General features: G+C 47.5%; 2 protein-coding genes across 2 annotated transcripts in view; one reads left to right on the top strand and one right to left on the bottom strand.

Moving 5' to 3' along the window:
- Positions 1 to 13,919, top strand: part of LOC140534828 (V-set and transmembrane domain containing 2 like) — a 48,325-nt gene extending 34,406 nt beyond the window's left edge. The window contains exons 2-4 of the mRNA XM_072656323.1: positions 5,237 to 5,406; positions 9,431 to 9,475; positions 11,739 to 13,919. Of these exons, the coding sequence (XP_072512424.1) occupies positions 5,237 to 5,406; positions 9,431 to 9,475; positions 11,739 to 12,065 (542 nt within the window). The 3' untranslated portion in view covers positions 12,066 to 13,919. The remainder of the gene's footprint in view (positions 1 to 5,236; positions 5,407 to 9,430; positions 9,476 to 11,738) is intronic.
- A 1,634-nt stretch (positions 13,920 to 15,553) lies between these two features.
- The window catches only part of tti1 (TELO2 interacting protein 1), a 15,461-nt gene continuing 12,996 nt past the window's right edge, over positions 15,554 to 18,018 (bottom strand). Inside the window, exon 8 of the mRNA XM_072696709.1 lies at positions 15,554 to 15,991. Coding sequence (XP_072552810.1) covers positions 15,763 to 15,991 — 229 coding nt within the window. The 3' untranslated portion in view covers positions 15,554 to 15,762. The remainder of the gene's footprint in view (positions 15,992 to 18,018) is intronic.

Below are 18,018 nucleotides of genomic sequence, written 5' to 3'. Positions count from 1 at the left end.
CGCATAGGTATCGCATAGGCCGACCGTCAGCATTAAGAGACTCGGATTAGACTCGGATTAGACTGGGAGGTAAGAAACACTGATCGGGACATCCCTACTTATAGCATTTTCACCACCATAGCTTTTCCCGAGCTGGGCGCTAGTTTTGGGGCGGGGAGGACGCTGTGGTTTTAGCTATAAACTGCTGGTTTTAGTGTCTTTTGTCCATTTTGTCCATCCCCATCATGCCCTGACTGCGATTAGAGATCCACACAATCAGAGCAGTGCATGGGCTACATCTCTCTCTCCCTCTCTCTCCCTCTCTCTCTCTCCCTCTCTCTCTCTCCCTCTCTCTCTCTCTCTTTCTCTGCTTTTTGTAATGTCAAATCGCTACTCCGTGGGTTTTGTATATGAAAATGAAAAATATAATAGGGTCCAATCAGTTTACTCCAGCGCTGTCCCGCTATCTGACTCGGGGCGTGATGTAGCTTGGCTCTGTATTACCCTTCTCCTTATCAGGCATACAAGTAGACAGGCAGGAGAACAGAGCGGTGAATAGATTCTGACTATTAGAATCTTCCGGCCCGTCTTCTTTTCCTTTACAGCAAGACGAGGCTGTTTAGAAACTGTAGGCTGATGTAAAAGGGAAAGCAGCTCGTCTCCTGAAGCCTGGCTTACGGAAACTCTGGCTTTTCTTTGTCCTGTGTCACATAGTGAGGCTGTGAGGGCAGCCTCGAGTGATTACACCTTCAATCCCGCAGCTCAATTCATGCTCGGTTTGAATGATAATTAATTATTCCTTTCGCTTCCAAGCAAGCGCAGGTTACTGAAAATGTCGCAAAGGTGATTACTGTGGAAAATGAAGTCAGGGTACTTCAGGCATTTCAGTGGTAAGAGGCAGGAAAAGCGTTCTGCAGGCTCTCGCTGGTTCTCAAGGTTACAGTTTAACGCCACTGTTGATTCTTTCATTTCTGGTGAATTTAGACGCTGCCGACTTTGAGAGATAATTAAATTCCCTCGTGCCTTTGTGCAAAGTTACTGAAAATGTCAGAAAAGGGATTAACACCGACGTCGGGATTCGCCCAACAGCATGGTACAGTGTTTCATGTGTTTGGCCCAATCAGAAATAAGAACTTAAAAAAAAGAGAGCCAACATTGAGCTCAAAAAACCACTGCCACGACAACCAGCTGTTTAACATACACTGTATGTCCAAATGTATGTGGACACCCCTTCTAATGGATGCATTCTTCAATTACTCAGCACATCCATTGCTGACAAAGATGTGCAAATGCGGATAAAAATGACCCTATCAGCACCATAGAGTGGTATATATATAAAAAGCCCCCCAGCATTGAGCTGTGGAGCAGTGGAAGAACTGTGTTGATCATCCGACCTCACTTATGCCCATGTTGCTGAATGCAGTCAAATCTTCACAGCAATGCTCCTCCTCCAAAACCAGTAGAAAGTCTTCTTCTCTGGACAGTAGAGACCGCTACTCCAACAAAAGCAGGATTGCCTCTAATTTAATAGCCTTGATTTCCGAAGGAACAACGAATGAGCAGGTGTCCCAATACTTTTGTCCATTTCGTGTACGTAATGACTCATCAGAAGGTGATATAGGACATGTTGGTTTCTATGGGCTACCGTGAAAGGTGAGCACCTGTCTTCATATTATATTGCAAGTGGCAATCTTCGGGGCCCAAGCACTGTGTGCCGTTGTGGAGTTTTAGAGTTTTTTTGGGCATGAAAAGAATTTGCATAGTTGTTGAGCTAATTCAGTCCCACAGTAATTAGCCCTGTATTTCAGTCTTCTCCAGTCTGAAGTCTTCCAGGAACGATACAGTCGGCGGTTTCTGAACCTTCTAAACATCCACTGCTCCCAAGTTTTCGTGTCTGACATCATACAGCAGACTTCCCAAGCTGTACAATGACTGCATTTACAAGACTTTTTCTTTGTGTGTGTGTGTGTGTGTGTGTGTGTGTGTGTGTGTGTGTAGGCCCTCACAAGGTTCCTCAAGGGCACACTTTTAATGCCACTGTTGATTCATTTGTTCCTGGTGAATTTAGAAAAAGCCGCTGTTTGGGTGGAAAGCTGGCTCCAGAACTTATAATAGATTATAATAGAGCGGCTCTGCTGACTGAGGCATAACTCGTCTATTTTAGGAAACCTTCCGAGCGTGGATGGCGGTGGTCTTCTAGGCCGGAATCGGGATATTGGCCTGTATAGTCCGGACACCTGAAGTGCTATACCTAAATTAGCCTCTGACCATTCAGCCAATAGCCTCATCGACTTGGATAAAGTAAGAAGGTTAATTAAGGTTACTGTATTACTTTAGGGGTTAGGGGGCTGCTGTATATGTATAGATTGTACGATTAGGCTACTCACATTACTGTCTCCTTCACGCATAAAGCAGAGTGAGGTATCTTCTGAAGCCCATCTATGATAATATACTGTCAAAAGTAGAAGATCCCTGAGGTTCTTCAATTTGCAACAGTGGAGGAACCTCTTAAGGTGCTTTGAGGATCCTTCAGGAAAAGGTTCCTAGAAGGTTCATCAAAGCACCTTAAGAGGTTCCTCCACAGTATCAATCTGAAGAACCATCAATAGTTCCTCAAGGATCTTCTAGTCTTCTCCATTATCCGGATTCTTATGCCGCCACTCCAGTTGTGGCTTTCTCCTCCGTCCTTAATGGGAGAGTAGCTGGATGCCTCTCATCACCTTTTTCTGTGGACCAGAGTATCCAGGACGCCTGGGGGGAGCCTGGTGCCGGCCCCCACTGCGGCCGAGCCCGTTTGAATGGGATTATGGGGAAATTAAAAGTGTTCTGAGGGGAGCAGTTAAGAGGATTGAGGTAGAGTTAATAGCCATATGGGTTGGGATCAGCTAGACTAATGTCTTCATTCCACACGGGGCTAGTTCAACACTGTGCGCTATCAGTGCCGGTATTAGCCACACAGCTCCTCCGCGGCCCATCTTTACACACTGACGCATATGAGAGAGATGGAGAATTTAGTCTCAGGCTCTTTTAGATGTTGTTTTTTGGGATCAGCTGTTTGCTTTGAGGCACTAACGCGAGTAATTCTCCTCAGAACGGTGAGAATAATGAAGGAAAGGGACTGGGAGAAGACTGCTAATGAGATTATGCTAAGTAGGCAGTGCAAAACTAGGTATTTAAGGGCCGGTTATTTCTATAATGTATTCATATATGTAATCAAATGTATATTTGTTATTATTTTAATCATCATAATCTGACTAATCTAACCCACTTTATTCCAAGTATTATGACTTCTGTGGTTTCTCTACCTTTGCTGTTGCTATCATCCAAACTTCCATCTGTTCTACATTTAAATTTAAGGCATTTAGCAGATGCTCTTCTCCAGAGCGACTTACAAAAGAGCTTCACTCTTTACTGAAGAAGAACCTCAGCTAGTTTAAATAGACTAATAATTCAAAGATCCTCTAATCTTAGACTCTACTAAACACAAGTCAATATGGAGACCATAGTACTCTTCTCTTCGCCTGAGTACTCTCAGAAGAGGAGGGTCTTCAGTCTGGGTTTGAGGACAGCGAGTGTTGGACTCTGCTGTTCGGACACCCAGGAGAAGTTCGTTCCACCACTTCGGTGCAGGACAGTAAAAAGTCTGGACGCTCGTCTTCCGTGGATTTTGAGGGATGGCGGGTCGAGCCGAGCCGTACTTGAAGCTGGAAGAGCTCTCGGTGCAGATCGGCTTTTGGCCTTCGCCATCAAGTACGGAGGGTCTGTCTGGTCCAGTCTTGGCTTTGTAGACCAGAGTCAGGGGTCTGAATCTGATGCGGGCAGCAGCTACATGAAGCTACAGTGAAGAGAGAACACAGCAGTGGAGAGACATCGCCCCCTACACTTCCCTTCACCCCACTGCAACCATAACCGGCATGTCTCCCCCTGCATATCGGCACGCTCCAGCGCTAAATCCTCCCTTCACGTCTGCTCCTGGTTGGTCCAGGCCATTAGACACGGGTTGTGTCTCATTTAAACAGCTTGAAAGTGAGGTGTGAGAGGGAGCCATACAGTGCCGAATCCCTTGCTTTGAAGTGCATGAGGTTGTCCGCAGGCTGCGAGGAGTGTGCGAGGTCCGATAAGGGGTCCGAGCATCTTCTTTTTTTTTTAGAGAGTGGGCCTTTAGTGGAGTTTACCGGGAGGGGGTGTTTGTGTGGTGTTTGTTATGGCAGTGCTGCTTTCCATTAAGAAGCTATACTTACTCATTATATGACCAAAAGTTTGTGGACGCCTACTTGCCGTCTTCTGAAATCGAGGGAATTAAAAACTGGAACTAGCAACTGTCTTTACTCTTCTGCAAAGGTTTAACACCAGGTTGTGGAACATTGCTGTGAGACTTTGCTTGCATTCAGTCATGAGAGTTCTTTGTGAGGTCATGCACTGATGTTTTTACTCCGACTCATCCCAGAGGGTCTTGGCTTAAACAGAAAATCAGATTTATTATAACCTCGTACAGCAGTTCCAGCTCTGGCCAGCAGGGCACTTCAGTCTACGTGAGCGTGATTGGGCAGCTTTAAGAGACCAGTCTCTTAAGTCTTAAGAAATGTGAGGCTGTTCGTTGCGCCACAAAGGCCGAACGGCATTCACATGTACTCAAAAGAACCGCACTGACTAAGCAATCGCACCAGGGTTCGTTTTTAATCGAACCAAAGCTGGCAAGTATAAACACACCCTCATTCCCACAGTCGCTGGAGACACGTAGTGCTTCTATAGAAGCTTGTGCTTCACACACCTTTGTATCGAGCATGAACAGAGGGAGTTCTGCATTAGCCGGCCGCTCTGAAGTGGATTCTTGACGACTGGCGCTGGGCGTGCGGCGGCTACGCGTCGTGGGGTGTTCTGCTCTTGCATGAGAACGGCGGGGGACTTTGAAGTGGAGAGAAGTCCATTTGAAGCTTCAGTAGAGGAAATCCTCTTAAATGGAAATGTTGTGTAAAGTGTTCTGACGTTACTTTGAATGAATCACTTCCTCCTGTCCCGCTTACAGCCTTACACACACCATAGCTGTCACCAGTCAAACCGTGAAGCCTTGAAAATGTTCCTGCCTTTTTTATGCATTTATTTTTTTTTTTTTATATTTGATCACCAGCTTAGAATGTCCTTTACGTGGTTTGAGCGCTGCGTGATGAACGGACCAGTAGATCGTTGGATCTCGTTTCGTATGGAAGTGATGATGAGTGTCTTACCTCTCTCTCTCTCTCTCTTTCTCTTTCCTCAGCTCTCTTCACAGAGGTCCCTCATGATATTACAGCACAGAGTGGGCAGGATGTGGAGATGGCCTGCTCTTTTCGGGGGGCGGGGTCGCCCTCTTATTCGCTGGAGATCCAGTGGTGGTACATCAGGAACCACAGAGAATGGACAGACAAGCAGACATGGACCAGCAATCAGGTAAGGCCTTATTATTAACCCTCTGAAGTCTACGAACTGAAGTCTACAAATGCTGAAGTTTCTCAATGTTTCCCTTAATATCTCTGGAATAACACAGAGCAGAAATGCGGTTCAACCATTTTCTGAACCTGTAAACTCCACACTTCCCATTGCATCTCATTGCTAGATTGTATGTGACTCACATTTGAAATAACGAGGCTGTGAAGACTCTCATCTCATCGGCCTCTCATCTGGAATTGCTAGATTCTTGCTTCTTGCGTCTATCTATAGTTTTGTGTGAAACTGACCAATCAGACACTCTCTCTTTGCCTCTCGCTGTTCATATACTAAGACTCTCAAGCAAAGACTCATTTCAAACCCCTTTCAAGCACCAAAACAATTCGTCCAGTGAGGAATTTCTAAAATCGGATTCAGTTCTTCAGGCTTGGGGTCAGAGTATCTCTTCGCACTGTCCTCTGGGTCACATGGGGTCTCATCATAGAGAGGACTGAGACTGCTCTAAACATTTTGATATTAAACAAGTGCTTCTTTTGTCTATTTTTTCCTTTATGCCAACTATAACCCACCCCTTCGTAGCTCCTCCCAGCACTAGTGACACTCCCAACACTAGGATGGTAAGGCCAGCCACTGCCTCTTTTCTGAACTGCTGCCGATGCAGCATACCCAGGCAGCTGGCGAGCTTGGAGGAAGGTGCAGAGTCCCCAGCTCTGCCACACCAGCGAACAGATGCCTGTGCTGGCCAACATGGCTTAAGAGTTGTGTGGGAGGAGAACCGCCATCTACCCACCTGGAGAGAACGTGGACAGTTATGCTGTCTCAGACAGCGGCGTGGCTCAGGGTTCAAACTTATGGGTTTATTAGACGACTTTTCACTGTTGGGACTTTTTGCGATAATTTTTTAAAGCTTGTCCAAAAGAGCATATTTGTGGGCGGAGCCTTGAGAGATCACCTGGTTTGTTTAGGCCTTAAACAATCCAGGTGAATTTGTCTTAAATAACAAATTCAACAAACACCGACTCCCAACACACCTATCACACCTTCACACAGCGAAGTTGCCACACTCATCGCTACTGCCTTTCCCTCCTTCGCTGTCTCTCTCCCGAGAGCTGATGAGTCACTCAGTCATAGATGTCGGACTTATTTAAAGCCTCTCCATGTTCTTGTTATTTTTTATTTTGTGTGTGTGTGTGTGTGTGTGTGTTTCTGAGCTGATTACCCGTGTTCATTCATCCACACTGATGCACACCAATCAGTCTCATGCAGCTCACCGTCTACTCATTAGGTTTATTTTAAGCATCAATTTTGAGCTCCTCCATACAGGACGTGGCGTGCGAACACGCAAAGTGAGTAAACCAGCCATGACTCAAGTGCTGAGGCAAATGTGAAGATCATTAATTAAGGAGATCATTTTTACATTTCCGCTGCCGAGAAAGAAACCAGGCCTTTAAAGTAATAGTCAGTCTGATTGGAGGCCTATACCCCACCATTAAGCACCATGCATGACTAATCATCACACTCTCGCCTCTCAGTGCTCACAGACAGACCTGCTCATGTGGACTCTGGGTGACACTGGGTGACTCACTGTTATCTGTAAACATGACCATCAAAGGGTATGTTAATGGGCAGCTTCCATACTGGCCAATAACACAGACAGGGCAGGTTTCCATTTCAGCACCATGGAGAGCGGCACAAGAGGCTACACTGATGTTCCTAATGTTCTTTATGTGCCACCAAGACTCCACAAGACCTCTTCAGGTGTCCTGCAGTGGTGTCTGGACATCTTGGGACGTTAGCAGCAGATCCTTTAAGTCCTGTAAGTTGGGAGGTGGGCGGAGCCTCCATGAGCATTTAATGAGCCCTGGGCGCCCATGACCCGGTCACCAGTTCACCGGTTGTCCTTCCCTTTGGAGCACTTTTGGTAGGTACTGTCCATTACATACCGGGAAGGGAACCGCACCCTACAAGACCTGCCTGATGTTCTGGAGATGTTCTGACCCAGTCGTCTAGAACCCCACAGTTCGGTTCTTGTCAAAGTGTCTCAGATGTGCTCATTACGCTTGCCCATTTTTCCTGCTTCAACTACGCCATCACCTTCAACAACTGACTGTGACTCGATGCCGTATAAGTATATTCCAGACTAGGCAGGTTGGAAATTAAACGTGTTGTAAACCAACAGAACCAACGCTCTATAAAACCCACCTAGCAACAGTTACTATGAAAGAGCGGCGCATGGATGGGTCATCTGAGCAGTGTAGAGGGGAGAAGATATGGAGAGAGAGAGAAGAGGAGGAGGAGGATGAGGAGGGAGGGAAGGAGAGAGAGAGAGAGAGAGAGAGAGAGAGAGAGAGAGAGAGAACACAGCTTTAGATGCACTGAGGAGAAAGAGTGCAGCAGGAAACAGTATCTACACATTAATCACACAGAGGTAGAAATAGAAGCAGCTTCCCTAAACCCCAGGAGAAAGAGAACGAGAGAGAGAGAGAGAGAGAGAGAGAAAGTGAGAGAGAGGGACAATGAAAGATAGAGAGAGAGAGGGGGGGTGAAATGGAGAGAGAAAGAGGGACAGTGAGAAAGAGGGACAGTGTGAAAGAGAGAGAGGGAAGGGAGAAGAGGGACAGTGAGAAAGAGAGACAGAGAGAGGGACAGAGAGAGAGGGACAGACAGAGAGAGGGACAGAGAGAGAGGGACAGTGAGAAAGAGAGACAGAGAGAGGGACAGAGAGAGAGGGACAGTGAGAAAGAGAGAGAGAAAGAGGGACAGTGAGAAAGAGAGAGAGAAAGAGGGACAGTGAGAAAGGGAGACAGAGAGAGGGACAGTGAGAAAGGGAGACAGAGAGAGGGACAGTGAGAAAGAGAGAGAGAAAGAGGGACAGTGAGAAAGAGAGAGAGAAAGAGGGACAGTGAGACAGAGAGAGGGACAGAGAGAAAGGGACAATGAGAAAGAGAGAGAGAAAGAGAGACAGTGAGAAAGGGAGAGAGGGAAGGGAGAAGAGGGACAGTGAGAAAGAGAGACAGAGAGAGAGGGACAGTGAGAAAGAGAGAGAGAAAGAGGGACAGTGAGAAAGAGAGAGAGAAAGAGGGACAGTGAGAGAGGGAGACAGAGAGAGGGACAGTGAGAAAGAGAGAGAGGGAAGGGAGAAGAGGGACAGTGAGAGAGAAAGAGGGAGAGAGATACAGAGGCAGGGAGAGAGGGAGACAGATAGAGAGAAAGTGAGAGACGGGGGTGGAGAGACAGGAATAGGGTAAAAGGAGAGAGTGAGGAAGAGGGGGGGGCTGAAAGAAGGGAGAGGTGCTGAGGAATGATTTCATCGGGCGTGCGAGATAAAGAGAGAGGGAGAGAGGGAGAAAGAGAGATGGTTCACCACTGAGAGGAAACATTTGCTCGCACCCCCGCCCCCTTGCCCCCGCCCCCCCGCCGAGCTCAAGATGCTTTTTAATTGGATGGAGGGAAGGAAGAGTAGGGAGGCCAAGACACAAACTCTCACTCACCTCTACAGCATGCATTATTCATACAGGACCCTTAAGGAGGTTACTGCCTGCTACTGGGTCCACACACACACACACACACACACACACCTCCGCACATGCTCTGTGGCACAGCTGCACATGGCTTTCCTTCAGCAGCCGTAGAAAGGCCCGGCGTTGGCCGAGGAGAACACGCTGCTGCTGGTGGCACACCCAGCGAGACATGTGGTGACCACTGGTAGCTGGTCTTGCCCAGCATTGCTACTGTGGCATTAGCATCACTACCGCTGTGGTAGCATCGCATTAGCATTGCTACTGCGGCGACCACCACACCAACCAGCATCGCCCAGCATCACTACTGTGATGTCAGCATCACCACCGAAACGTTAGGATCACTATCACAGCGTTAGCATCGCTATGGTGGCGTTAGCCTCGCTACTGAGCCAGTCGCTGGCCTTAGATCTTGATTTCTGAGCATTTCTGCTTGTGTGTGTTTTGTATATTTTGAAAAGGGTCATATGACCACATTCAGGACTAACCTCTTGCTCTTCATCCCGCAGGTGGTCCCTCAAGATGAGCTGTCGAAGGATGCTACAAAAATTAGCGTAAGTTTGCTTTCTAATATAGACTACATGTCCAAATGTTTGCGGACACCCCTTCTAATGAATGCATTCAGCTACTTTAAGTTGCGCCCATTGCTTATATAGTTGTGCAAATACACACATACACACACACAGTACTGCCAATAGAATAGGACTCTCTGGAGGAGATCAACATGACCCTATTGGCACCATGCTGTCTAATGCCAGGTGTGGGCTAGAGAGGTATAAAGCCCCCCAGCAGCATTGAGCTGTGGAGCAGTGGAAGAACGGTGTTCTCTGGAATGATGGATGGTGGAGCTCCATCCAGTACTTTTGGGATGTGTTGGTGGGGTGGTGATCATGATCCAACATCCTGACCTCACTAATGCTTGCTGAATACAGTCAAATCCTCACAGCAATGCTCCTCCAAAAGGCCTTCTTGCCTGCACAGTAGAGGCAGTTACTCCAACAAAAGCAGGATAAGCTTTCATATTTCAGCCGAAACACTGAATAAGCAGGTGTCCAAATACTTTTGTCCGGATCGGCTCTACATGGCCGATGTTAAGGGAAACAAAAGTGTCCCTCTCGTCTAAGCTTTTTCCAAGAATCAAGGGGGCTAGTCGGCCCCTCTTTGCTGCAGAGGGCTTTACACTAGATGTCAAAACATTGCTGTGAGGAGTCTGAGCATCCTGGAGCATTCACAGCGAATCCAAAAGGTGTTCAGTGCAGCTTCATCACTGTTCCCAATGGTTCCACAAGTATCATATGGATGTCCAGCCTCCTCCCTAAAGTCCCTGACCATTCCTCTCTGTAGCTGTTCTGCACTGTGAGGCAGTTCCCTGTGTTTTCACCTGGAGGGATTTTTCACTCCACTGAATCTGCCACTAACTCCAGCCACACACACACACACACACACACACACACACACACACACATACTTACACACACACACACACGGCCAACCGCTATCACCACACAAAAAAAAACCCTCGGAGCAAGAGCTGAAGCGGCTAGCGCAAAACTGGCTGTTAACAAATCATTACCTGTGGTCGAGCCACAGGCAAAAACACTACACCACAGCAGTGAGAGAGAGAGAGAGAGAGAGAGAGAGAGAGAGAGAGTTGGGAGTGTTTGCCTCTACTAAACAGTACATACTCTGGCCCTGCATTACTGCTACGGCATCAGCCTCACTACCGTGACACTATCCTCGCAATTGCAGCGCTACCATTGCTATCGTGGAGTTAGCATCGCTACTGGGGGCCTCGGCCAGCATCACCGCTGTGACAAATCCTCACAGAAGGCAGGATAAACTTTTGATTTCAGAAGAAACACTGAATGAGCAGGTGTCCAAATACTTTTGTCCAGATCAGCTATACATGTGTGTTGCTTAGAGAAACAAAAGTGTCCCTCTCATCTAAGCTTTTTCCAAGAATCAAAGGGGCTAGTCGGGGGCTAGTCGGGGTCTAGTCGGTCACTCTTCACTAGAAGTCAAAACATTGCTCACTACCGCGACACTAGCGACGCTGTTGCAGCGCTACTATTGCTATGGCGGCGTAGCATCGCCAGCCTTGGCCAGCATCCCTACTGTGGCAACTGCCGGCCTTTCCCAGCATCGTTACTTCAACGTTACCATCCGTATGGCAGCGTTAGCATCACTATCATGATGTTAGCATCGCTAACGTGGTGTTAGCACAATAGACAGAGAGAGGAAAAGAGGGAGAGAGGGAGAGAGTGCATGTTTGCCTTCCTCCCGTCACCTTTATGAATTCAGTGTATTTGTATGATAGTGATTCTGAATCATTCCCAAAGAATCAGAAAGGAATCGACTCCCTGCAGTGAAGGACTCACAGTTGTTCTGTAACTCGAGTCGCTGAGTGGCGTCTGCATCAGCACAGCTTGCGACTCATTAGCGCTCTAATGTAGACGAGCTGTCTCCACTGCTGCCGCTCGCGTCCACACGGCACCAGAGCTGCCACTGTTTACCGCTCGGAGAGTTTTTTTTAGCCTGTTCCACCCAGAGAACGAGCAGCAAGAGCGGCACTATAGATAGGAAAAAGGACTTGGGAGAAAAAAAGGCAGATATCTTGACCCTGTTGACACCCGTCTTGAGTAACAGGAGGCCACACCTCATAAAAATGGCAGTGTGAACGCACCCAGGCCGCATTTACTTAAGCATGTAAACAGTAGTGACGTTCCCCCCGAAGTCTAGCCCGAGAGTGTTGGGCTTGTCAGATCCCTCACACTTCACCCGTTGACTAACTGTGTCCCATCCCCATCCTTCCTCCAGGTGGTGAAGGTTGCCGGTAGCAACATCTCGCACAAGCTGCGCCTGTCCAGCGTCAAGCCGTCGGACGAGGGGACGTACGAGTGCCGGGTCATCGACTTCAGCGACAGCAAGCTGCGGCACCACCGCGTGCGCGCCTACCTGCAGGTGGAGCAGGCCGGCGGGAAGCCCACCCCTCCGCACCACCAGGGGGCAGCGGCGGCCAGCCCGGCGCAGGAGCCCCACAAACACCAGCCGGCCAATCACGGCCACCACAACCCCGGCAGGGAGCTGAGGAAGAGGTCCGCCGACGACAGCACCACCGACTGCACAGAGAGCTGTGTACTTTAGGGCCTAACACACTCTTTAGTTCAGGGGTCGTCACGGCTGATCTGTCCATGCTCCGCCCACAGATGCGTTCTTTCGTAGCAACTGCTGCTAGGGTGGGCTTTCTTTATAGGGGGTTTGCAAAATACATGGGCTCCAGTACCTCCAAATTAACCCGTAGGATCAGATTAGTCCAGCCACTGCAGACGAATGCATCTGAGAGCAGACCTGAGGACCAGACCTGATGACCCTGGCTTTAGTTCCTATCCCTAACACACTATTACTACTGCTACACTCCCATTCTCAGATCCCTGTCCCCAATCCCCCTCCACATAGTTCCCTCTAGCTCCCCCTCCTCCCCTCTCGACCTTAATACATGATGTATAATACTGTAAAAAGCAACGGTAAATGTGATCAGAGCAGCCGGTGCATGTCAGGAAATCGTTTCTTACCGCAGTTGCACATTATTCCAGAGGCGAGGCCGAAGTGGACAGGCGGCGGTCAAGAGCGTGGATCATTTTGAATTATATCGGTTAGTGAAACCTGATGGTTACAGGGAAGGAAGGCGGTCAGAGTATGGTTTGCATGGCGGTGATTACAGATTGGGCAACGTACCAATTAAGCAAGTACAGTTTTTTAAACAGTTCCCCAAATGGACGAAGTCTATCCAGTCACACCTGCAGCAGTAAATGGGTTCGGTAGTTCGATTTGGCTTAGCGAAGCATTGCTACATTGTTATTATACTGTATTCACGGCTACTTTCCCCCCGAAATTTCGTTATGCTGAAATGAATAGTGAGTCAAAAGTTTTCAGGCACAGCCAGTAGATGGCGTAGTTCTGCCGTTCCCACTATACTGGCCGTTTGTAATTCTGTCTGATTCACTATAGCTACATTTCTTGCCCGCTACGTCACAGAAGGCTGTTAAAAGGCAAGGAGGGCAACGAGGCCTCCAGAGCAGAGCTCACAGGTCAAACCCAGTGTCTTCTGTTGACTGGGTGTATAATAGGGAAGCTGCTTTGTGGAAAAACCAAAGCAGGAATTCAGCAGAAATTCAGAGCTCAAGAGAGAATACAAGCACTACATCTTGGATGAGCCGGTCTAGAAAACACTGCTAAGGCCATTCACTCGACTCTGAGCTCTCAGATATCTGGACAGTCCTGGCTACACTTCGCTGTCCGTGGACCGTTGATCGCTGTCGAGTCCAGCTGCCTGTAATTTGAGCAGATAGTCGCTTAGGTCCCGTTTTATGATCGTTTCATTCCCGGTTTGGCCATTTGCCACTCAGTGTGACTAAAAGGGGGCGTGTTCCAGCGGGAGCGGGAACGTGATGTCAGTGCGTACCCTCTATAGTGGCGGGAGTTTGCTGGTTTAGCCGGATTAGTCGCGTACAATATGGGTAAGAAGTGCCAAAGCTTTCTTTCCTGGCTGTCACTTTAATAGTCCTCCTTTTTTCCACCTGCAGGGGGCGCACATACACATGCTCACTAATTGCTCTTTATTTTGTCTTATGTATAAAGCAGGGATTCAAAGGACAGCACAAAGGATATGCGTCTCATTGAACCCCCTCGCCCCCCGTCCGGCATGGCAGGTAGGCAGGCAGGTAGGCAGGCAGGCAGGCAGGCAATAAGTGGTTCTTTTGACTTGTCAGGGCTCCCCGGACTAAAATACTGAGCTTGTGGATCTCTGGTGGAGTTGTATAGCTGTGTGAGGGCCTTGTTTCTTGTGTTTTCATTAATTTATTCATTTTTTTCTTTACGAATGTTTTCTTTGATTTTGTAAAGGAATCGATGTAAAAACGTGTACATTTGAATTATCCTCCAGGGTGTTGCTTTCATCTTAAATGTATGCTTTTATCAAATAAAACCATTGTACATTGACATGCTCTAATAATTCTCTACTAAAGCTGGGTTGGACTTGCTGCCTACGCGAGCAGCCGGAGAGTGAAACCGCCGTGCAGCTCGTCTAAAAGAGGAGAAATTGGTTGATGGTGTTTACAGCCAACCTTAACATAACTCCTCTGGCTCTAATATACCGAGCTGAGGGCCATACATCTTCAGGACGTATGTGCCTGCAGAGCAAACCCACAGTATTTAATGAGCGGGAGATCCAGGCCTCAACACTAAAGGAGCGAACTTCGCCGCCACATCCACATGTTCTGTTCCTGCCCGGCCAAGGGTAGGCCATCAAACCCTAGCCCACCAATGGGAAGGTGGTGGTGTTACCCACTAGGCTAAACCAAACGCATCGTCTGGCTTACAGAGGCTCATGGAAGGTAAAATTCAGCTGATATTTTTATCTTCTTCCCAATCACGTATTAAAAGCAGAGGCCTTCGTCCTCAATTCTGGTCAAAAGGCTTCTCCACCTGTGCGATTAACACTTCCCCCTTCGCCGCCCCACTGCTGCCACTGCTGCCACTGCCGCCGCCGCTGCCTTTTGTTGTCCTAAACGGCAGTTAATCAGTCAAACAATGGCCATGTTGCGCAGCTGAACCCTGTGTAATGAAGCTAGCGCGCTCACTTATCACCCGAGCTCGGGAGGAAATTGCAAACGCTCGTGCTACGTGCTAACGCTAGCTGACCAGGCCCCGCTGCAGTATGAGTAATAGCCGCCCCGTCTACTTTGGCAGCAGGATAAATAGCAAAGCATGGCGGCAGATAACTTGCTAGCAGGCTAATGCTACACGTGCAAGGAACCCGTCCTGCTCACTGAGGCTTAAACATTTGTTCGGATGCCAAGAGGTGAGGCCTGAGACTCGACATAAGTTGGGGGGAGGAGCTTTAGAGCTAAGAGTGGGCAAAACAAGCTGGTTAGGACTTCACTGGTAGAACTGAAGACCGAATGCATCAGATTACCAGCTAACATAATTAGCAACCAACAGAAGAATTCACCATGGTGGTTCAATATACACTGAATGGACAAAAGTATTGGGACACCTGCTCATTCATGGTTTCTTCTGAAAGTAAGGGTATTAAAAAGAGTTTATGCTGCTTTTGTTGGAGTAACTGTCTCTACTGTCTAGAGAAAAGAAGGTTGATTGCATTTAGCGACAACAGCATCAGTGAGGTGGGTGTTGATGGTGTTGGATGACTGGATGATTACCACCCCACCTCATCCACAACTCCCGAACTCATCCCAGCAGTATTAGATGAAGCTCTACCATCAATTATTCCAAAGAGCACAGTTCTTCCACTGCTCCACAGCATAATGTTGGGGTCTTTTTACACCTCTAACCCACACCTGGCATTAGGCAGCATGGTGTCCCATTCTATTGGTGTGTGTGTGCATTTGCACATCTGTGTCAGCAATGGGTGAAGCTTAAAGTAGCAGAATTAGCATTCATTAGAAGCAGTGTCCACAAACATTTGGACATATATATATGGGTTTGGCCAAGTTCAGGCTTAAGCTGAAGGCCTGAGCCATGGTTTACCACTGAACAACAAATCAGCATACTGCCCACCCCTACTGAGGGGGAGGAGCCTAAGAGGGAGAATCTCAAAGAATCAAGAGCCATTGGAGAAATCTGCACGTTCATTAAAAAAATAACATTCAGCAAAACAAAACATTCAACATATGGTGTTTTTAACGTTCTTCTGCATCGAGACCTTCTGGAAACATCTGTGAAACTTGAGAGACCCATCAGCCAGTGTCTATCATCCATGGCTGACCTCCCCGAGAAGAAGGGCTCACTTCCTAACAGCTCAGTAGATTCTTCAGCACTGTCACCGTCGCCCCTGATGGCCCTCGTCCGTTAAGTCAGGTGGGGCTCGCTGGAGCTCGTGCAGGAGTTTGAGAGCGTTGTCCGTGTATTCGTTCCTCGGTCTGCCCATCCCACTCAGCCTGACAGGGAACAGGTGTGTGTGGGGCGGCTCGTGCGCCACGGGGCAACAAACCTCGCTCAGCGTGAACCAGCATGCGTCCGGGTCCACCTGCAGCAGATGCTGGAAAACACTGCAGACAAACAACAAGAGGCGTGAGCACACATGAGGGTGGAGGGGGTCATCCATACCACATCAGTGTTTCCAGTGGCGTGAAGACAAATATGTTGCAGAATAGAGTAAAATATTGTAGAAAATAATTCAGATAGATCAGTCCAGTCGCTTAACTACGAAGCTGGAAAATATAATTATAATTATACATTAATATCCAGATTAAATTAATTAATATCCAGAATTCCTTATAGGGGCCCCGAGTGGTCCAGGGGACTACGGTTGGTTCGAATCCCGGTCATATCAACCGAAGACAACTACAAAGCTGGAAGAAGCATCAGAATGACTGAAGGCCCTGAGAGAGCACAATCTCCAGGGTGGGTAGATGACGCTCTTCCCCCACTTTGCTTCGTTGCGGTGCTGCAACTCAGACAGGTGCGTCGAGACCCAACCTACATAAGACTACAGCTCCTCTCAGCAGCTCAGATACCTGTTAGCTTTGTGGCCAAGTGTGGTCCTCAGACCGTCAGTACCAGAACGTTTTGTTCTAGGAGATTAGACAGATGGAGCTCCACCATCCATCATTCCAGAGAGCACAGTTCTTCCACTGCTCCACAGCTCAATGTTGGGGTCTTTTTATCCCTCTAACCCACACCTGGCATTAGGCAGCATGGTGTCCCATTCTATTGGCAGTGCTTCTCTACAGGGAGTAGACAAGCTGTGTGTGTGTGTGCATGTGCACATCTGTGTCAGCAATGGGTGAAGCTTAAAGTAGCAGAATTAGCATTCATTAGAAGCAGTGTCCACAAACATTTGGACATATATATATGGGTTTGGCCAAGTTCAGGCTTAAGCTGAAGGCCTGAGCCATGGTTTACCACTGAACAACAAATCAGCATATTGCCCACCCCTACTGAGGGGGAGGAGCCTTAGAGGGAGAATCACAAAGATTCAAGAGCCAAGAGAGTGTTTTTAATATATATATATATATATATATATATATAAACCTATATATATATATATATATATATATATATATAAACCTATATATATATATATATATATATATATATATATATATATATATATATATATATATATATATATAGGTTTGGCCAAGTTCAGGTTGAAGCTGAAGGCCTTTTTGTGATCCAGCAAAGCTAGAAACAGAAGTTATAATAATAATAGTTCTAGGAGCTCGTTTCTTAATTAGGCCAGTTGTCCTGTCTCAATAACAAGGTCAGTGTTGATTCTCCAGCACAAATCCTGTGAAGTAGAGGACTGGGCTTAATCTCTTAATCCATGATGCTGCCCCATGGTGCTCCTAATTAGGCTTATGTAGAATGAAGGGGCAGAACAAGCCTTGGTTAAAGCTAAGGATCCTTTTCTTGTTAGCAAACAACAATAGAAGAGTGGGAATTCAAAAGGATGGATATTCAAATTTGCTGGGGTCCGGTGGCTTAACTGGTAGAAGTGATGCTTCATCGACTTTGGGCTAAGATGCTTTCGGGAAACTCAGCACTATATAAATATGTGTTTACGTTAGGAGTTTTTTGCACGGAAAGCGGAAAGTTGCTTTTGCCCGATTGGTCACGCCACCCGCAATCCTGCAATGTCTCGTGCCTTTTTGATTTTTATTTTGCTGAAACCCGTTGAAAGCGTGGAAGGTGGCGAACTTTCGGATTATGATGATTTTGCGTAATTCATCCTAAATAAATAAATTAATAAATGGTAAACCCCCAATAATCGAGCAAGTCCCCCGTTTCCTTGATTTTTCCACCCAATTAATAGGTGACGTGCACTAAAGATGCACAGCAGGGGTGACTTCAACCAAACCCCAGGACATGTGAGCACCTGAGGACCGAAGACTGAGACCACCTAATCAGCCGAGTGGAGTCAGGTCTGCTCTGGAGTCAGTGTTCTGATTGGTGACCAGAGCTACGAGACCCCCGAGGTGGTTGTTTTGAAATGCTCTAGGGTTCTTTAAGTGGTGCCCAGTTGTGAAGAGCCAGTTTTGGTTCTGAAAGTGTGAAGAACCTGGGTTCTGTA

The sequence above is a fragment of the Salminus brasiliensis genome, chromosome 14, assembly GCF_030463535.1.
Source record: "Salminus brasiliensis chromosome 14, fSalBra1.hap2, whole genome shotgun sequence".
In the NCBI taxonomy this organism is placed as follows: Eukaryota; Metazoa; Chordata; class Actinopteri; order Characiformes; family Bryconidae; genus Salminus; species Salminus brasiliensis.
Note: the sequence above shows the minus strand (reverse complement) of the source record. Positions and strands in the feature narration are given on the sequence as shown.